Below are 22,354 nucleotides of genomic sequence, written 5' to 3' on the forward strand. Positions count from 1 at the left end.
ATACATACAATTGGGAGACATGGAGATGTGAGAAAGCTAAATGAGTTTAACCAAATAAATAAATAATGTTATTTATTTATTTAAATTGTTTGTTTCATTTTTCGTTGCTATCTCTTATTTGTGAAGGAGAAATCTTATTCTATCCTTTATTTATTCTGAATAATGTTAACACTCCACACCTATTCACATAGCCTAATTCTTTTATAGAGCTGAATTTGTCAGTTCATTTATTTCATTCATTTCCCTCATAATTATTATTTGAGATGTAATTTACTTAATTTTGAAGGTCAATTGGTGGCAAAAGTGTCTCCTATTCTGTGTCTGAACCAGAGTTCAGCGAGATTATTGGCCCTTTAAGGTTAGACAGAATTAGAGTTAAGTTGAGTCGAACAATCATATTGTCTTTTGCTCTCTGTATTTATCCCATTCGTAGGGGTGACGAGCCCCAGCACGGTTTGGAGAGCTTCCTTAAATGCTTGGAAGTTACTTAACTTTAAACTATCTCTTATTTCAATCAATTATCAAGAATTTCAGGAGGACCCTTTTTAAATCTCAGGCGACCCAGATTGGGCCCCCAACCCAATGTTGAGAACAGATAATTTTTCCCTTAAACGTGTCTAAACCCAGTGAAGGTGTTTTATGGTCTTGCACGCTAAGTGCTGTTGGAACAAGAAGAAAATGGTTGGAGGGTTTTGGGGTATATTATTTTCCTATGATAAAATATAAATCAAAAATCAGAGGGACGTTGGCCCCTCCCTTCCCTTTTTTACATAAGAATGCATTTGGATTCTTAAAACCATATGATAAATATCATTGGAAAATCACTTATCTGATCATTTTGGATGTGTCTCCGTTTTCCTCTCTCTTGTGTCCGCCTGCCTTTGTGCCCTCCAACCTCCTCGACCTCCTTCTCCTCAGCCATAAAGGTCAAAGCCAGGGTCAACTGTACGCTCCTTTTGGAAATTTGAAGATCTGTCCCCACTTTTGCAGTTGGATTGGAAGTCGCTGTAGTCTCTGGAATAGATATTATGTTAGAACATCCACAATATGTCATATTGTCACGTGTCTATTTCAATCTATTTCCCCTTTGCTTCCCAGTTACAGTTATGGACAATACTTCCCTTTAATTCTCATCCTTCATCATAAGAAGCAGTGACCAGGCATGGCGGCGAAGAGGAAGGATCGGAGTCGAGAAGGCGGTGGCATTCTGTTAGGAAACACTCAGAAACAGAAAGAGAGGAAACCATTAAGACTTAACTGATTAATTTAAAATATCTCTTTTCTTTAGTTGGATCTGATTCGTCTCCTTACAGCGACCTGTATTTTGGAAAAAGCTACATAATAACAACAACTAAGACGAAGACGTAGACAAGTGCACACCACAACGAGTATACACATATAACAACAAAAAACATGGACACTGAACATGAACAGTAAGGTCAGTCAAGGTCAAAGCCAGTCATTCCACTGAAAGTGGTATCATATATAAAAACGTCGTTTGGTGTTTTTAAACACCCAGAAAAAAAACCTTTAAAACCTGGTAACTTTTTAGAAGGCCCAAGGCCTAAAACCTTAATTTTTAACAAGCAGCAGTGTTTTCTGAACACCCCACTACATAATTGGCAAAAACAGGGAGAAGATCAAGTGCATCAGAACCCAGGAGGAAAAGAAGGTGAAACAGAGGAACATGTGTAGTCAAACAGCCATTCATCGGTCAATCACTCAATGACACGTCCATGGCACATTCGCACTCACAACACGGTTCTCTCAGGCATACGTAACGTGTCATCATTCAGTCACTCATGCACCGCACACGTTCATGCCTCAATTTTCACGTCCATGCATTCACAAGGTTTTGCTGCATAGTGTCTAAGTGGAATATAGGTCTCATCTAACCCACCAGTGGCGATAGCCAGTCCACCTCGTCTCTCGGGGTCAATGAGCTCTTATAGCCCCCCCATGCTTGGCAACCTTTTAGTGTTAATTAATTGCTTTTCACTGGTATCATCTGATTACTAAGAGGTACGCTCCTTTTATTCCGCCTTGGCGGAGTCTACACTTAGAGTATTGTCCCTTGCAGTACTGACAGTCTACTAGCTGCTGATCAGGCAGAAATCGCACGGCCATGCACAATAACCAAACTCAACCCCGGTCCGCGGGGGAAACTCAACCGCTGTCCATCTCCAGAAATGTAAAAAAGAATCTCTGAATCAGCAGGAAACTCAACCACCACTCTTGAAGAATAAGAGCTTGGGATTAACTCAACCACCATACACTCCAGAAATCTAAGAAAAAACCTCTGAATCGGCAGGAAATTCAACCTCTACTCTTGAAAATAAGAGCTTGGGATTAACTCAACCTCGGTCCGCAACCTGAGGGAAACTCAACTGTCAGAACTTTCTGGGCACCTCTAATATCACTCAACATTGAACGGAGCACGCAACCTCTAATAACCCTCACTCTAAGGGAACGTAGAAATTTGTTCAGAACGGTATTCGGTTACCAAGCATGTATCAAATCAGGTGGACCGCTATCCCCCAAAGAGCGCTTTCCCTAGCAAGGTTTATCCTTTTTCTGCACATTAAACCAGGACTTCTTGTTTGAAAAGTAATTGCCTATGTACTCATAGCAACTAATGGGACATTTTTTCTCAGGAAAAAATTTGGTACCCCCCCCTGCTGTCGAGTGGCTTTGGGCCGGCCAGACAGTCCGACGCGGTTAAGGGGGAGGCGCGCAAAATGAAAACAATGAATGTTGAACTAGGCTGTCTGTCGCAAGCAGCTTCAAAAAGGGTAAGGTACAGATTGTTTACGAGGGTATCGGTCAAAAAATGTCAAAATTTAAACTTGTTGAGGCTGCAGTCCTCAATCTCTGTCTCAATTTTCCTGAAATTGAGTAAAAACAAAAGAGAAAAAGAAGAATCGTTCAGAAATAACAAAGGAGAAAAACGTGTGAGCTCAAAAAAATCATGGCCAATAAAAATTAAAACTTCAGCTCCAAAAGCTGAGGCAACAGAGGGCTCTGTCTTCAGCGGATGTAACCATATCTTGCATTGTGGGGGGCCTCCCCTCAATCAAGAAAATAAATGAAAGAAAAGCAAACAAAAACAACCTTATCAGTAACACTATTTTCTTCCCCTTTGTTTGTTGTTTTCTCATAAAGGCCAAAGCAGTGTAAATAAATGAGCAACATAATGAATAAAAGCAAAGATAAATGATGGGCACACTTGATCTCATGTGGCAAACAGAAGGGTTCTGTGTGAAGTTCTGTGTTTCTCATAGTTATGAATGTGGGTGTGTGACTGTATGTCTGGTCTGTCTGCGTGTGAGAGAATAAATGAAAACAAAATAATCTAGTGCACAGTCAGAAGATAGAGGGGTTAGTATTGTGCGAAGGAGAAGCTTGTTGGCTATTTGCTAGTTGTCCCCCTCCATGCCAAAGTTCAAGGCTAAAGTGATTTAGCTCTGTGCGTGCGCGTGCCTGTGCGTGTGCGTGCGCACTACCACCAAAGGCTGTGGTGGACTTCTTGTGGCTTGGTATCCTTGTGGCTTTTGAAACAGTGTCTTTTTGGTGAAGATTTCCAGCAGACGTGTGACCAGTCTGCAGTTGCTGCCCATCATTCAGGCAGTAGTCGTGGCGTTTAACTCGCAACTCATTGGTGGGGGGAGTGTCCACTCCGACGCCCACAGGTTCTCAGTCTTTGATGATGGGGCAGGATGTGTTAATCCAGCATTGGCATGCGGCCCATTCATAGACGATGAAGAGTCGACTTGGGACTGAGCGAGTTATTTCAGCATTGCTTTGCTGAATGGGAGTTGAGTCCTTGAGTCCTGAAAGGTCACACACCTTTGATTGTCCATTTCCTTCTGATGCTTGGTCCTTTGAATGATGTTGACATTCCATTAGCGTAAGAGTTGAAGGTGATTTCATTCTTTCATTGAAGATGTCGTTTCTTCAGGGGGCAACCACAAAGCCAACAGAAACTGACAATTAAATAATAAAAAAAAATGATAATGATGGTAACAGTAATATTAAAATAAAATAAAATGAAATACTGTATTCATCTGTGTGTGTTTGAGTGTGTGTTTGAGTGTGTGTTGCCCATCAAACATGAAATCAAAATAAAATTTAAAATTAAAATAAAAATAGTGTCTGTGTGTAATGGCACTATTCTGTCACAAGTGTGTAGTGCACTAAACTGGCCAGTGAGGGGCGCCACCTCTCTCTCTTGGGATGGGTGTGGCTGTGCGTGTGCGTGCGCCCGTGCGCGTGCCTGTGCTGTTTGTGTGTGTGCTCTCTCTCTCTCTCTCTCTCTCTCTCTCTCTCTCTCTCTCTCTCTCTCTCTCTCTCTCTCTGTGTGTGGTGTGTGTGTGTGTGTGTGTGTGTGTGTGTGTGTGTGTGTGTGGTGTGTGTGTGTGTGTGTGTGTGTGTGTGTGTGTGTGTGTGTGTGTGTGTGTGTGTGTGTGTGTGTGTGTGTGTGTGTGTGTGTGTGTGTGTGTGTGTGTGTGTGTGTGTGTGTGTGTGTGTGTGTGTGTGTGTGTGTGTGACTCTCTCTTCGAGAGAAAAACAAAACAAAACAAAAAAATCAAGGCGCACAGAAGCCGAAAGCTGACACTTGTCCAAATGAAAGCATTAAAGCTAAGAAAAAGGGAGAAATCTGATTCCACGTTTAAACAAAATAAAAACAAAGATAAAAAAAAAAGTAAAACTCGCCTGAAAGCATGATCTGAGTTCACATCATATCAAGATTGTATATGCGTATGCATATATTATTTGTTTATTGGGTTGTTCATCTGTTTGATTCACAGAAACACAATTTAGGTTAGATTTGGGGTTTTAATCTATTTTGCTTTCGGTACAGAGGTGAACTCAGATCATGGCACCGCTGGGATGTTTTGGAAACTTTGGTTGCCCGTCTATCTATGGTCAGGACCTCACAGGCTGTGGGTGTCCGAACAAAACCAAAGTAAATAATGACCAGCCGTATTTTATGCCTAAACAAAATATCCGAGCCCGAAGAAAACCAGAGAGAACCTACAGCATTAAAAAGCATAGAACCTCAACCATTTGAGCCCTTCTCATGGCTATTCACTGCGTCAAAACACAGAACAGCTGAGGATCAAAATCAAAGCTCAAAGCTGAAAATCAATACAATGCTTGACTGGTTCCAAAAAAAAATCAACACAGAGCGAATATATATATATATGTAAATGAAAATTTATACATATATGTTTATAAAGGCAACTTTACCTTAGTCCGAATTGGTGTTTGAGGTTCAACTGATGGTTCGTGCTCCAGTCTCTGTCCGAGGGCGGACCACCGCGGGCCAGCCCCGGGTCTTCAAATGTGTCGACCCAGTGCTGGTCCACGATCGACGCCCCACAGAGCAGAAGATGGATTCAGTTCGTCGACGCCAATTGTTACGGCAGAATTTACGGTTGACCTCATTTGAGACATGATTCATTGCTCTGGTTGAATGATGGAATCCAGGAGAAGCATTGATGATTTTATATAAAAAAATGTTTATTCTAAACTAAGAAAAAAGGTACAAAATGGAACAAAGTGAAACAAAATTAGCGTCCGTCCAGGCGGACGTCCGAAGGAAGTGCCGCGCCCCGCTTCAACAGTTTCAAAGCTTAAGCTTTTTATACAGATAAGAAAAGGTCCCAACAGTGAGAGACAAAAGGGAGGGAGTCAGATGCCCATAGTGGCAATGTTGGAGGATGATGAAGATGTTATGAGAAGGTTTGGCTCCAGTCTTTATCTGTCTTGATAAGTGTGTACGTCAGTGTATGTCTGCATGTGAGCAGAGATTCTGGCCTTGGCAGAGACTGTGCTGCACTGAGAATAATACGATCTGTACTGTTTAATCATGATTCAGCTGTTCAAAAGTGTAAAGATTAATGGAGTCGTCATGTATTAAAACATGACAAATTGTACACATGAACATACATTTGAGGATATGATGATGAATATAAAATTTGCCATGACAACGTATTGTTCAATGTTTTCCAATAAAATAAGTTTGGAACATTCAAGGTGTATGATGTCCGTTATGAAAAAAAAAATGTTATCAGCCAAAACCGGTATCGGCCAGAAAATTGTTATCGGTTCACCCCTAGATATTGAACCTTATTGGAGAGTCCTTGCTCTGTCTTCAAAGCTCCTCCACTCGTCTCAGACAAAGCAGCACGTTGTGCAGCACTCTCCTTTCCCTTTGTGCTCCTCTCATGGAATGTGTTTCTCACACAGCTAAAAACGAAGCCGATCGGCAGTTAGAGAGACGCGAGATCAAGAGGAGGCTCACCCGAAAGGTCAGGATGAAGGACGAGATGTGTCACAATATGCAACATGGCGCGGTCGGTAAATACTGACGTGTTTCTGTTCCACCAGCTCTCCCAACGACCTACAGTGGCCGAGCTCCAGGCCCGCAAGATCCTGCGCTTCCACGAGTACGTTGAGTGCACACACGCGCACGACTACGACCGCCGTGCAGACAAACCATGGACCAAGCTCACACCTGCTGACAAGGTGACAATCAAACACACACACACCTCTCTGTGTACCTGCCAGGCTTATGCAGGGGAATCCTCTTAACATAAGCTTAAGCCCTGCCTGTATTTAAACGGCATCGTCTCTCACTTTGGTCCGATTTGAGGGGATTTGCATTCCAAGCAGGTTCAGATATTAAAGACGAATCCCTGATGTAGCAGCATGTTCACTAATGACCAGCTAGGATTTGGCAGCAGGAAGTACCCGGTCCACTAAATCTCAGCAAACATACAGGAAGAGTTCACGCTAGGGATGCAACAATACAGTCAGCCCACGATTCAATACGTACCTCGGTTTTTGGTCAGATTTCATGGCTCGGATCTGATGGCTCAGGTCGTTTCCGGTGGTGGTGTTTTAAGAACATTTTAAAGAAAGATAGCTACTATTTTCATTTTAAACCTTTTTATTTTACTTTGAAGCCAAACAAAATTCATACACATTCCTATTTGTGGTGTATTCTATGATTACTCCTGTCAGCTCATATACAAACTAGGGAAATATTCATTCAAAAATAAAAATAATCAAAAAATCACTACTTTCAATAGATAAACCTGTAATAAACTTAAACTGGCCATTTGTTTTGGAACATGGATCCAGCGTATGTAATTCTGACGAAACCCACATTTCTAAGCACCGAAAATAGGCGACACATGTAAAACAATGTTTACAGATCATTTTTTCACTCACCGTTTTTTCTTCCTTGTCATTAGACTCAACAATAAAAGTGATAAGTTTCCACATTGCTGACTTTAAAAACAGCACTGCTTCATCAAGCCATCGCTGCCCCTCATTGCTAACCATGCTAAAAGCTAATAACGTTGTTGTCAGTGACACCAAACATTGCGCGTTGTGATTGGCTTATTAACTCACTTGACAGGTTTCCTAATCCCTGCACATTGATTCACAGACACAGACGAACACGGGGCCTAGACGCCAAACCCTAACCCGCGTATTGAACCGTGGATGCTTTAACGGTTCAATATATTATTGAGAATTGTTGCATGCCTCGTTCACACGTATTTTTTGTTCAGGTACAACATAGTTATGTTTAATCATAATGAAGATTTATGACATACAAAGACTTTAATATTAATCTGCTACTATTATAATTAAATTAGACCTGCTTCTTTGCAGCACCTTCATCCAACAATGTCTAAAGCTGCTGTTTATTAAAAGCTAATGTCCTTTTTTTCTTTTTAATCTGTGTTTTATTACCTTTTGGAAGCGACGGCACACCATGTAGCGACAGGCTACATGTCGATGAGTGTAGCTGACGACTACCCATCTTTTAAAAATTAAAAAATGAAATGAAAAACAACAAATCGTTCTAAAAAGTCCTTTTAATGTGTTTTTTTGTAAAAAGGTGCACTTTTTTTTTTCCGTTGGTATTACAGTAAACACATTTTTGTTATATACATTTCCACTACAGGTACCCTTTAAGGAAAATTAAAAAATACTTCAATCATAGCAACGTGGATCTACTCTTACTTCAGTGCACGTAAAAATAGAAGTTAAAGTAAAGATTGCAATGAAAGCTCAGCTGTGAATTGAAGATTGCTTAGTGACTCATTTTCCTCTTTGACTGTGTGCTCAGACCCCTACTCGCCTCTTTTTATGGACTTGTCTTGAATGAATAGCAAAGGGTTCTAAAGATGTGCAAGAAGCATGGCCGAACTTTAAAATCCAACAAACGAACGATGTCACCAGGTTGAATTAAATACTTCTTCAAAAGCATCTGTTCAGGCACAATTTAGTAAACTTTATCCCTAACAAACATGACAGGAGTGTATGTGACACTCGTATTTAGCCTTAAGGGACATTGTTGGCTGTGAAGTAGGAAATATTATCAAAGGATGTGTGTAAACCCTGAGGCTTTGATCACTTGTTGGGTGTCAGCTGCCGTTTAAACTGGATTAAAGGATCTTTTCCTTTCTTTTCCTCTCAGGCCGCCATCCGTAAGGAGCTCAATGAATTCAAGAGTTCAGAGATGGAGGTTCACGAGGAGAGCCGGATCTACACACGGTAAGCCTTGAATGCAGCTGTCAATAACGCACCGTCTTGTTGTTGCAGTCCATTTCCCTCCATCAATGCTTTTTCCTCTTTCCTCCAGGTTTCATCGACCATGAGGCGTCAGCTTCTAACTGTAAAGCACTTTTTTTAGTGGGAACCAGTATGCTGCGACTCCAGCCTAAACGCCTGAAACATCAGGCAACTTGGGTCCATGTTTTTTTTTTTTTCTCCAACACTGCTGAATGGAACCAAAGCTGGAAAGCAAAGGGCATATAGATGAATATCAGGGCTGGTCGCTGCGTCACTGTCAGACGCACACGGTGCCATAAGAGGGTCCAGCCCACCGCCCTGACCAGGAAGGAGCTTCTACTACAGAGTGGAACCCACTCTGTGCTGCCTTTACATGCCTTAGTGTAGATAATCTCTTATGTGCAACAAAGAAAGACGATGCATTTTAATTAAGTATTAAGTCACTAATCTGTTTATGTAAGTCTCTGCCTTATACACACACACACACACACACACACACACACACACACACACACACGTACATGGATGAATTCTTTAACGAAATGTGAAAGACTTTTAAAGTAATTTTAGCACTAAATTTAATCCCTGATGCTGGCCCAGTGAGAACCTGTTTTACTCTACACTGCACACGTCACTAAATGATCCTCTAACATGGCACCTTATGCTCCTGTGCTGGCTGTTTAGATGATGGAAAACAGTTTTATAAATATTATGCAAAGGCAGGAAAATGTACATATTTTTGTTTTCCTGATTGTTTTATGGTACTTTATATGTATATGCAAACAAGTCTGTCACTGGCTGTGACTGTATAGACCTTATTGTAAACTACTGACATGATGTAATTGTAAAGTATTTCTCTAATGGTTAATGATGGTACAAAGGCTTTTTTTTTGATACAGAAACCTTTACACTGTTTTTGCAACTACACTGAATAACTGAACAATCCCTTTAGAATTAAAACATGTGATTTTCATTTCATTGCTGCCTTCTTCTTCTTTTGTCATCATTACATTCTTTGAGTCTCTTACAACTGGAGGAAACGTGGTGGGTGTGTATGTGAAAACTGCTTATTTACAGAACGAAGCTCTGCTAAGCTCCAGGAAACCTGAAGGGTAGAAGTCTCAAAGTCGTCTTATTTCAGGAGTCATAATCATGAATGACACTACATTTGTTTTACCTATTACCTGTAAATGTGGGACTCAACAAGATATTAGGATATTAAAACGTCACAAGATGGTTTTGCGGAACAAACCGGTCTAGGATTCTGTGGTAGACAAGCCATCAGGGGCTGCGTCCAAATGGTATCTCCTTTCCTATCCACTTTTCATTAATCAACGGCAGTGTTTAAGTAGCAGCCATAATAAGGAGCGTTCCAATTCTCCTAAAGCTAAGGAAAGGAGGCTCAGTGCTTCCTTTTTAACCTCCTTTAACCTAGGAAACACTGACGCATTCTTTTCCAAAGGAGACCAGATAATGTTGACCCACAACTCAGACTGAAAAGAGACGCAGATTATGTGAATTACCAATGCAATAATATGCCTGGAACAACTTTATTATACTGTATGCAAGCCATATTATCTGTTTATAATTGATAAAGCAGACACTGTCGGTTAAGAAAAAGGGATCAATTACATTTTTTTGCCACATTTTATTTAACTAATTTAATATTTCTGAGTGGAAAGTGAGTGTCAGCAACCATTCTCAATGTGATGTTCTTTTAGTCTCACTTTTTATCCTTGTTGCCTCTTTTCCATTAATTTACATTTAAACCTTGTGATATTATATCAGTATTTTTATTTGTCGACAAAAATGTATTTTGATATATATATATTTTTTTTTTTAAATATTTATAGGTATTGTCACTTAAAAAATCTAGTCAACGGAAACTATGACCAAAATTTTTAGTTGACAAAACTAACACTGGTTCCTGCACACAATCTTTAACCCCGTATTGTTCCCTGAAGCAGCCAACTGCAGGCCCAGAGACAATAAATTCACTGTAACGTGATCAATGGTAATTATTAGCTACACTCGACCCTGACATTTATGTGGGAGAAACAGTAACTCAGGGTTTCCCTTCAAAGTCCCGGATAGATTACCCACAATCCTCAGGTTTGGTGTACTTCTTAGCTCAACCATTGAGGTTGACATTTGTGGTATTGAGTGAAGTGAGCCTGTTCTCAATTATTAATGTTCCAATTTTTTGCTCCATGATAACTTTGACATTTCTGAGGAGAAAGCAGAGATAAAGGCATCAGGCTCTACCTGATAGGTCAATACAAAACAGCCTGGAAGACTTAAAGGCACTTGTTGTACCTGAAATAAACCCACAGCTTCTTTTTAATGTTTAAAACTTACTTTTGTGAAAACTGAACAAATCCACACCACACACTGTGACTTTTCACTTTGATACAATTGCACACTTGTTTTTTTGGGAATGGAAGTCTTTCAGACTTTCAAATTCTCGTCGCTTTTTTTTATTGCAATATCATTATCATAATTCTAAATTGTAAGGTGGCGGAGGTCACGTGACGTGTGAAGTATGGAGCTCTCCACGCTTCTCCGCTCACCTTTTATCACATATAACCGAGTACAAAGATCTAAGAATCTACGATAGAAAGACAATACTTCTACCAAACCTGGCCCTGGGAAGGGACCCGTGGGTCGTAAAAACACAGAAGTGGCTAGTGCTAACCAAGCTATCCTGAAAGCTTCATCATCTCCACCGGACACGGCTACAATAGAGTTGGTGGACACTACGTGTCTACCCACTGACGTAGCTAAGGAGCTGGCTAAACTCGTGCACTTATATTGGAAAAATCCGAGAACCACGACAAAAAATTGGAGGAGATAATAACTACTACAAGTGCCACGGAGAGTAAATTAGCTGATATAGTTAACCAGATCAGCAATCTAGAGAGCTGCCTGGGCTTACTGGAAGACTTGCATGGGAAACTAGGCTCACCCACTGGCCTCCGATGCAAAAGTAGAGTTACTCAAGCAGCAACTGATGATATTGAACAGGGAACGTAGATATAACCTGCGCTTCGTGGGGTTTATTTCTGGAAGGGATTATACCAACACTTATTATTTTTCCGAAAGGATTGGAGCTTGAAAGAGCGCACAGGCTTGGGGATCCGCCGAGAAACCACGACGGCAAACATTCACCACGACCACAAGCGATTATAGCCAGGTTCCTGAGACTTCAAGACATCACCTGAGGGGACCATCGTATTACGGTATCTGCAGACTACTCCAAGCTGCCGAACGACAAATGGATAAAGGTTAATGAATGTAAGAAGCTCTTACACGAGAAACGGGTTTGGTTCTCCTTGAATTACCCAGCGGTGCTAACTGTGCAGACCACGACAAAGCCCTCGTATTCATACGCTCCATGGTCTAAGCTTCTCGCAGTACGGACAACACAAAGAGCAGACTGGTGCTACTGGGCACACTGAAGAGGACATTCTATTCGGAAGACACAAAAGTATTATTTAGGTTTATGTGTACTCATGTGTATGTTGACTTTTTTGTTGCTGTTTTGCATATATGATTGGTTGGTAAGAAAGCAATTTTCTCTTTGATCTAAGTTTAGATTTACAGCCTGCGTAGAATCAGGTGAGGGAGGGGAAGGGGACGCCCACTGGCGGCGTAGGTTAAGTGTATGATCACTTGGGGGGGAGGGGGTGCAGGGTGGAGGAAAGGGGTTGTTCTATTTTGGTGTGTTGTTTCTCTCATTTTTGTGTTTTTCTCTTTTCTTATTTGTATATATACCTATGATTATCTATTTGATGCCAATGCAAGTTTGTTTTCAGCACTGCCTGCTGCATGCTTAGTTTAATAAGCTGGAATGTCAAGGGCCTCAATAATGCAGTGAAGAAATGGAAAAAGTGATCTTTCATTAAATCTAAAAAATGTGAGTGTATTGTCTATGTTCAGGAGACACATCTGACCCCACAGGAATCTCACAAGCTTTGTTTGGGGTGGGTGGGCTGTGTAGGCTTTAGCTGTGGAAACAGCAAAAGTAAAGGTGTTGTTGCACTAGTCAACAAAAATATGCAATTTAAACGCCTGAAACTGAGCAAAGATGAAGCAGGAAGAATCTTACTGAAGTTGTGTGAGATTGAAAACACAAATGTTATTTTGGCAAATATTTATGCCCCAAATATTGATGAACTGGCTTATTTCAGGCACAGTACTGATCTTGGGGATTATCAAATTATTTTGGGAGGTGATTTTAATGAAGTGATGGATTTGACACTGAATCGAAGTAACAGCTTGCTGCGTACATCCAAGGCAAACACTGCCCTGAGAGGAGTGTCTGAAACATGTGCTCTGGTAGATATTTGGCTTTTACCAAATTCTACACATTTTACTGTGCCCCACATGGTTCCTTTTCAAGAATCAATCACAGCAAGTAGTATTGGGAATTTAATATTGTCTAATCATAGCCCAATTTTTCGTCTGTACGAAGTCTCAGATGGAAACTGAATTCCTGTTATTGGATGATGCTTTTAGACACTCACCTCTACAAATCAATCTACAGTATATATCAACACTAACCTGCTTTGTGGTCTTTCAGCCAGAGTGGCATAGAAAGCATTAAAAGCCTTCCTGAGAGGCCACATAATTCAGCATGCCTTCTTTAAAAGAATGTCCGATCTTGAAAAACAAATTGGGTCCATGGAAACAAATTTTAAAATAAAAGTTCCTCCCTCATCTAATTTGAATAATTTAACAAAATTTAAATATGAATACAATGAAATCATGTCTCAGAAAGCAGACCCAAAAGCTTCTGTCCTCACATACTGTATGGTATGATTGGCCTTAGAGTTAATTTAACAAAGTCAGAAGCTCTGCCACTTACAGCTCACTGCCCTAAAAATAATTTTCCAACTGGAATATTTTCATGGCCCCAAAAGAGTATTAAATATCTTGGAAATACTATTCCGACAAAATGATCTGATATAATTAAAATTAACTTTGAACCTCTACTTGACAAGATGAAGGTGGATATGGAGCGCTGGATTCAGCTAAATCTCTATGTGGGGTCAAATTAATTCTATAAAAATGGTCTGTACCCCCAAATTCAACAATATAAAAAAACCCAGGCTAAGTTTTCAAAAGCTGCAGAAACCAGTGGACAATGGGGGACTTGGAATGCCCAACATGCAGTATTATCATTACGCCTTCTCCATTAGACATCTGACACACTGGTTCTTGCCCCCTGAGAGAGCTCCTCCGTTGCTTCCTCTTGAAAATTAAACATGGTTTGCACCCGATTTACACCACTTAACTGTTTGACTAATCTTGCTCCTCAAAACAGGTAGCACTCGATTTTGTCTCATCTTCAAAAGGTGTGGAAAAGAATATCTCCAATCTTTAAATTTGACCCTCATCTCAATCAGTCTTCTAGTATTTGGTATAATCCTAAACTATATGTAAACAAAGCACCCTTTTTTTGAGAGGGGTCCAGCTTGCTTTTTTTGGAAGTCATGGTTTCTAAAGGGCATAATGGTGCGCTGGTGTGCGTTCTCAACGGTGCCGGAAATAAAAACGAATGAGAAGAACAAGGCTTGGAGACTGAAAGAAGACAAGCACGGTGGACTAAACTACTGCTTGGTTCCACAGATGCATGCAGAGGCATGTGCACAGGTCTTGCAGTAAACAGTCACATGATTGGCGAGTAAATAAATAACCGTGTCACAGTTGGAGAGCAGATCAGGTCGCATTTTCTCATCCAAGTCCAACCCAACAGTGAAAACCTCATTTTTTTTTCTCAAAGAAATTACATATTGTATGAATGTAGTGTGTGAGTGAGTGTTGGTGGTGGTCGGAGGGGGCGATGGTTCACTATGGCAGCCTTGCCTCCGTCAGTCTGCCCCAGGGCAGCTGTGGCTACAGCAGTAGCTTACCACCACTATGTGTGGAGTGAAAGAATTATGCCTTAATTCTGTAAAGCATCTTTGAGTGACTATGATATAGCGCTATATAAAATTGATGCATTATTATTATTATATTTAGTGGTCATCACTGATTTCATTAACAAACAACTGTTAATATAAACATCAGATCAGTGCACGGGTAACAAGAGACAGTGAAACACACACAGGGGCGCGGCTCACAGCTCTCACTGTAAAAAGTTGCATTTATCAGGACTACTGCAGCTATGGCTACTGCAGCAGGAAAGGAAGAACGCTGAATGCAAACGACACTATGTGACCAAACACGACCACCAGTTCTAAATATCTGTCCGAACCCGACCCGTCCGGTGCTGTTGGGTCCCGTCAGCGTGGTATTCTCGTGGTTGGCGAGAGTCTCTATATTTAATTCAAATGTTTCTTTTGCACCCCCTCCCTGCTTTTTGACCTTCTCTGTTGAAAAATGTCACTGCTCTGCGTTGGCAGATAGAACTGGTAATTCTACCTATGAACTGTCAAAAAATGTACCCTACATCACCACCTTGAGACACTGGCAAACCCAACCTGGCAACACGGCTTCTGTTTGCTCTACTCTCTGCAATGTTTTATTACTTTTTCACTTCCATTCACTTTTTTCTCCTTAAGAGGAAATTAAGATGGGTTCATTATTACTTCTTTTTTTGCTGATGCCTATTATTTATTCATTCTATACAATTAGATAACAAAAGAAAATATGGATTGTCACAAAAGAATGATAAATGAGCTTCCATAATATTGGACTGATGGCGCCCATAGCTGTGAGGCATGAGGATGGTGTTTACGTGGGCCTGTGCACATCTGGGCACAGCCGGAAATGAAAAGGCTGACAACTTTGCCTTGAACAACAATTATCTTTGGGCAACAATTAACATTGATATTATGATTAGAACGTCAGCAGCTGAAGGCAAGAGGATAGTGAAGAAAGCGATCAGGAAATAGTGGCAACAAAATCAGCAACAGAAGAAAGAAAGGCATGCAGCCTATAGATCATCCAAGATGGAAAGAAAATGTGAGGAGTGAATGAGGGAAGAGTGGAAAGGAATGAAAGAGGAGAGTCATAGCAAGAAACAAAAAGCACATTTCCCATAACCACCACAGAGAGTGGTAATAAATACACTGGAAACAGAGAACAATGGGATGCTCCACTACAGTGGAAGTAAATACAATGAGACTAGAAATGGGATGATAGAGGACATGCGAAGAGCTGAACTAAGAGAAAATGAACTAAAAGACAGCCTGGAGTGTACAGAGAGTTGCCGAGGGAGAAGCTTTATATTCGCTTCCTGAGAACAACTGGATTCGAAGGAACATCTGGGTGCAAAGGGAAATAGTGAAATAGAACAGCAGGAGGCTGTAAAGTAACTGAGTGGATGCAAACCGCCATAAAATAACAAAGAAGAAAAGGAACATTCTTTGAGTGAGAATGTTGAAATTGGTGTTATATTGAAGAACACTGGGCTGTTATTGAACTAGAAATAAAAGAAGAAAACTGTGGTCTGCTTTGGCATTCCTGACAAGTCCTGTGCTAACCTGTTCAAAATTCGTGTGAGGGCAGAAGCTGACAACACTCGACTCATGACCCTGTGATTTGTATTGAACGGAATGTAGCCAATCAAGAAGCGAGTTGACTAAAAAAACACGAAATGCTGTGTTCAAGGCACCTCGACCTCAGTCATTATTCTGGCTCACAGGGGTTCAGCTTATGCATCTTCACTTGCATTTTCTGTGGGAAATGCAGTTAGTCTAGTTTATAATAAAAACTAAAATGTTTTATGCTAGGCTAACTTGGGGTCTGAATCCAGGAGTGACACAAGTACTGTGGCGATGGTTAAAAGTGGATATTTATTGGAGGTACAAAGGTTGGAGCATTGAGTGCAGAATTAGGCTAGTAAAGACAAGCATACACTGTGTAATTTTTGGCCCAATTTTTCACTTGTGCATCTATTTTTGGGATAGTCTGGCCTAAATGGTGTGTTGCGTATCGTGTAGTATACACCATACACGGCGTCACTAGAAACGGTTAACACCTAACGACCAGCTCCCGATCAGCAATCGTACGTTCACAAGAAAATCAAACCTGTTTAAAATCCTGGTCGCCCCTCGTGAGGGTATCGCACTGTTGAAGCAGTGCCACAAACCTCAAACTGTGCATGCACAAATACCGTAGAACCGCTGTAGAATTGATGAACCATACTGACCAGTTCCTGGTTCATTACATCATTTTTGTTTTTAAGCTCCTTTTGCTTAGCTCTCCACAACCGGGTTCTTCTTCATCATCTGTTTTACTGGCGACGCTTCAGAGTTCTTCTTCTTCTTCTAATTTTTCACGTTACATTTCCGAAAACAGGACTCTGACGTGTCGTGAAGGGAGTGTGAGCGGTCAAGTTGCATCAGAGTGTCCATCCGTATCAGTGACGTGCCGTCAGGGAAGGCAAGGTAGGCAGTGCCTACCCAAGGGTGAATTGATATTTTGATTATTTATTTATAATTGTTTTTATTTATTTTTTCATTTCCAATAGCCTACAGTACCTATAAGTTTGAAAGTGTCCGAATTTTGTGCGTTTCATAGCCCAAATTACTAAACAGCGCTATTTCCTGGAACAGCTGTAGTCTTTTTTTTTTTTTTTTTTTTCGCTCCGCTGTAAGGCAGAAGGAGGCCACGCCCCCTCCCAAAGGCAGGTCGCTCCTCTGCCTCCGTTCCCATTGCTTGATTTTACGTGTTTGCGCATGCGCAGTCAGGTCCCCAATACGACATCCATTTACGTGCAAAGGCAGCGTAGAGAGCTGCCTTTGCACGTAACTGCGCTATGCTAAATGCTATACGTAAGTTCACAGCACATTAGTGAATAGATGACACGTGACCGCTGCTGCTACGTTCTCTAGCTAGTGGGCGGGATAATACTACAGTGTGGATGACAGCACTAGAGATGATAGAGAAACTTTGTTTTGAGGAAAAATGACAGCTTTTAAAAAGATGGGAGACCAACACCTGAGTTACCAGACCTTCAGCAAAGGTAAGGTCAGAACATGTTTCATACTTTTCACAGTGAATGGTACAAAAGGAAGGATTGACTTTGTGGATGCTCCTCACTGAGACTGTTCTAAGTTGTCATTTTTTCCGTGTTTCTGTGTTTCCAACACAAACAACAGATGTGCTGCCGTGTCATGAGATATATCTTGTTAGGAGAGTATGGAGGCTATATTAAATAATTGTTTATGTTTCTTTAATGGTGTTTTATGATATTGATTTTGTTAGATGGCTAAACGCTTGTTCATGTGGATCTTATTGGGTTTTTTCTTTCTTATTATGAATTTTATATTTTGATAAGCGCATTGAGATGACTTTGTTGGAAATTGCTTTATACAAATAAAATTGATTTGAATTGAATTAACACTTGACAGCAGAAACATGAAATTGTCATTGGTGGTCTTGATTTGCAATGTGCCTACCCAGCCCTAGTGGTCACGGCACGTCACTGGTGAGCAGTAGGGTAGGCAGGGCGTTCCAAATCGAGACCACCAATGTCAACACCAATGACAATTTCATATGTTTCTGCTGGCAAGGGTTAATTCAAATAAATTAAATTCAACTTTATTTGTATAACACAATTTCCAACAAAGTCATCTCAATGCGCTTATCAAAATATGAAATTCATAATAAAGAGAAAACCCAACAAGATCCACATGAACAAGCATTTAGCCATCTAACAAAATCAACATTGTAAAACACTATTAAAGAAACATAAGCAATTATTTAATATTGCCTCCATACTCTCCCAACAAGATATATTTCATGAGAGAAACACAGAGAAAATGACAACAACAACAACAACTCCAATCCTTCCTTTTGTACCATTTACTGTAGAAAATACGAACAATGTTCTGAACTTACCTTTGCTGAAGCTCTGGTAGCTCAAGTGTTGGTCTCCCATCTTTTAAAAGCTGTCGTTTTTCCTGAAAAAAAAAGGTTTCTTTATCGTCTCTAGTGCTGTCATCCTGCCTGTAGTGTTATTCCGCCCACTAGCTATAGAACGTAGCAGCAGCGGTCAGTTTGATATCAATTCACTAATGCACTGTGAACTTAGCATTTAGCATAGCGTGGTTATGTCCAAAGGCAGCGTAGAGAGGTGCCTTTTTATGTAAATGGTTTTCATCTTGGGGAACTGACTGCGCATGCGCAAACACATAAAAATACACTATGGGAAAAGAGGTAGAGCAGCAATGTGCTTTTGAGAAGGGGTGTGGCCTCCTCCTGCCTTACAAAGGTTAGGAAATAGCAGCTTCCAAACTTATAGGTACTGTAGGCTATCGGAAATTGAAAAATAAATCATTTTTAATTATATTATAATTAAAACAAAACTGAACTTACAAATACTTTTTAGTATTTTCATAAACAGAAAATACCACTATAAAAAAGTCTGCTAGCTTCATGCTAACGTCTATGTGAAAATGCATGTACATGCTAATGCTAACATTTACCGCGATCTGCAGTGATTTTTATAACACACCGTTTATGTTTAACTTTCACAAAACACAGTCTTAGGAGTGTTATCATACAGTACACTTTAACATACTCAAAAGCATATGATTTTTTCAAACTAGTAGGCTGTGGGCTTTCCAAGTTGGTGACTTCTGTCTTTTTTTATTGATACAATTTACAATTTACAATTTACAATAGGTGACATTAACAAAGCAAGAGGCTTGAGTTACATACATTTACAAACGTAGGCTTGTACATCAGTTATTAACATATAGGTATCAAAATAAATTAAAGAGAGAAAAATAAATTCTGTATACAATTTACATTCACAGTTCAAATTCAATACAAAGTTCTTTGGTGGCGACTTCCAACAGTGTTAGGTCAAAACATCCAAACTCACTTAGAGACGATCCCAACAGGAAAAAAAAAAACAGGGACTAACTTACAATGCTTAGACAGCACAATCTGTTTTGTAAGTAAATGCAAGTATTGCACTTACCCATGGTTGAATTTAATCACAATGATCTCCACTAAAGCGAAATATCTAAAAAGCAGGATCAAGTCGATTTCCTTCTGCTTCTCTCAAAGGACACAATTAACTGTTTACATGGTTCTCAGAGACTAAAACTCGCTATATTGTGCAATAATGCGTGAATTTGGGAGATATTGTGAGTCGTTGTGATTCCCGCTGTCGGGCAGAGCCGCAACTGATGCATCACAGACACATCCGGTAGGTATTGACATACTGCGGAGCAATTCCAGAACATTGCGCATCCAGTGGAAATGCGGCGTGAAGGAAGGAACTTAATTAAAATGGCAAAATCTTTCAAAAAACCAAAAATAAAGCTAGAGCGAGATCATAACCACTCTATTTAAGTGGTTCTCAAACGATTTTGGCTTAAGTGCCCCTTTCTCTTTTTGCTGAATCCAAGTACCCCCTTGGTCTGACTACAAAATTTTGCTTAGAAAACTGTTTAAAAATAACTATTAAGCATAAAGATGGAATGAATGAGTGATAACACACATTTTAAAGAATCACATTTTGTAAATAAATGGAAAGAAACAGTATTTAGTGCAGTGGCTCCCAACTTTTTTAGGATCGTGACCCCATTTTGATATCAAGAATTTCTGGTGACCTCAAAGACAATTTTTTTTCTCCCTAGAATTAGTTTTTGATCATGTTTGAGCTCAGATAAATATATATAAATATATATAAATGTTTTACTGTATTTTAGTTGAACTACATTTATATTTCATAAAAGTGAAAGTATAGAAATGCAGTTGTTTAAGATTGTGTTGTTTTATTTTTATTTAAAAAAAAATTAAAATAATAATAATAACGAAAAAAATTCAAAAAATCTATTTTAATTTTTCAGAAATTTCAGGCGACCTCATTTAAACTCCAGGCAACTCCACGTGGGGCCCCGACCCCAAGTTTGAAAAACCCTAATTTAGTGGCTCCTGAATAGATTTATTTCTATAGTTTTTATCATTTCCAGCCCAAGACTGACACTTTATTGTCAATTTTCCACTTTCCTTCTCTCAATTATCCCCTGTAGTGCCCTCACGCACCCCTAGGGGCACACATACCCCCATTTGAGAAACACTGCTCTAGTTTTAGAAGCTTCCACTATAAGCCAGGTGAATAAGAGCTGGCACTTATTGTGTTCCACTGATTGCTGCTGTGCCTCTAAACACTCCCACCAGGATGGAAGAAGAAAAACCCACAGCCTTCCAAACTCCATCAGAATACAGAATCAAAGCAGCTACTACAGGAAAAATAATCACAACAAGGCAAACTGTAATATTTTACATGTCACCATGTTCTCAGTGTTTTAGTTTGTGTGTGCGGTGCATGTGAGTGAAGATAGGTATGGATCAATTGAAATGCATTGATAGTCTGTGTGCCTTTTTCTGTAAAATGTATAGTTTGTCATGTGTTTGGAAGGCAGTTGTGATGTGATAAATATATGCACAATAAAATGTTTCCTATCATGCACATATCTTCTACTGTACCTGATGCAGCATAGCTTTTCCACTGGTTTGATCACACTGTGGGATGTTATTTTCCAGTACTGTGTGTTAATCCATGGTTTTCAAACGTGTGCATGAATATACCTTCATGGGCACTTTATTGGATAAACCTGGTATCTTGTGTGTAAATGTAAAGCAGCAATGAATCAAAAAGCCTAAGTTGCTCCTTATTTGACATTTTAATACTTCTAACAACACGTGACATTCTTGGTATTTTCCCAGAATATGATTTACACCACTAATTCTCCACCCTTAGGATGACAGATTTAAATTGTCATGTGATTTGATACAAATTATCTCTTTAAGGCACTCAATCAGAAATGCAACAAACAGCATTTTAATTAGCCAGGAAACTCATATTGTGTTTATTGGTAACTTACGGCACTGTGGAGGAACTGTACTTCATCACCAATATAAATGTTGAATATTTATAACTGTGCTGGGCTCATAAAAATGCTACGTCCAATTTGTCTTCCGAGAGCCAATCGCAGCATTGAGCTTTGGTGACAATGTTGTAATAATAACGAATAATGATTTACCCAGAACGTCACATTACATCACAGACTGTGAAAATGACTTTTTTTTTTTTTAACTTTGGAACTTTGGACCTTAATTATGCAAAATAATTGGCTTAAAAAGAAAAGCTAAATTCCAAATTGAATGTTATAAAAAATAAATCTTTTTTGGATAATGGAGCCACATTGATCCTGGCGGAGGCTTTGCCAGAGAGATCATAAAAGAGGCTAAGAAAATGTACCCCGTAGCTTGTTAGACCATCTCCACTCCTCATGAATCTCATTCTCTGGGGATTTCCTACTCTATATTTACTATGTGGAGATACTTTTTTTTGTTTATTTTTGTTGCAGCACTCACAAATGTGTATTGTTTGGAGCTCATGCTGCATCAGGCCAGAAAGCATCAAAATGTGTCCTATATGATAAGAAGCGGTTGCATTTTAACATCAGATGCTATTTGCAGAATATTATCATTATCATTATTTGCATCCTACAGACTCTTTAATCTTTAAAAGACAATACATTTAACAGAATGCATAATATGGTGTTCTAATAAGTACATCTATAAGCTTCTAAGCAATACATTTAAAAGCAGTGAAGGGTTCATTTAAATCAGACATAGGCAACTGGTGGCCCGTGGGCCATATGTGGCCCTCAGACTAATTTTGTGCGGCCCCCAAAAATTGTATTTGAAGAAGTTGGAAGGAATATAAAGTAGTGTTGTAGTAGTCGAGACCGGTCTTGGTCTTGAGACCAAATTTTAAAGGTCTCGG

At 39.8% G+C, this 22,354-nt stretch overlaps 1 protein-coding gene across 6 annotated transcripts in view; it reads left to right on the forward strand.

Moving 5' to 3' along the window:
• Nucleotides 1–9,570, forward strand: part of phactr4a (phosphatase and actin regulator 4a) — a 66,513-nt gene extending 56,943 nt beyond the window's left edge. For all 6 annotated transcript variants that reach the window (XM_028460873.1, XM_028460876.1, XM_028460872.1 and 3 more), the window contains 4 exons: nucleotides 6,253–6,314; nucleotides 6,394–6,531; nucleotides 8,498–8,574; nucleotides 8,663–9,570. In XM_028460873.1, coding sequence (XP_028316674.1) covers nucleotides 6,253–6,314; nucleotides 6,394–6,531; nucleotides 8,498–8,574; nucleotides 8,663–8,678 — 293 coding nt within the window. In that variant the 3' untranslated portion in view covers nucleotides 8,679–9,570. The remainder of the gene's footprint in view (nucleotides 1–6,252; nucleotides 6,315–6,393; nucleotides 6,532–8,497; nucleotides 8,575–8,662) is intronic.
• The last annotated feature ends 12,784 nt before the right edge of the window (nucleotides 9,571–22,354 follow it).

The sequence above is a fragment of the Gouania willdenowi genome, chromosome 11 (genome assembly GCF_900634775.1).
Source record: "Gouania willdenowi chromosome 11, fGouWil2.1, whole genome shotgun sequence".
NCBI classification, from domain to species: domain Eukaryota; kingdom Metazoa; phylum Chordata; class Actinopteri; order Blenniiformes; family Gobiesocidae; genus Gouania; species Gouania willdenowi.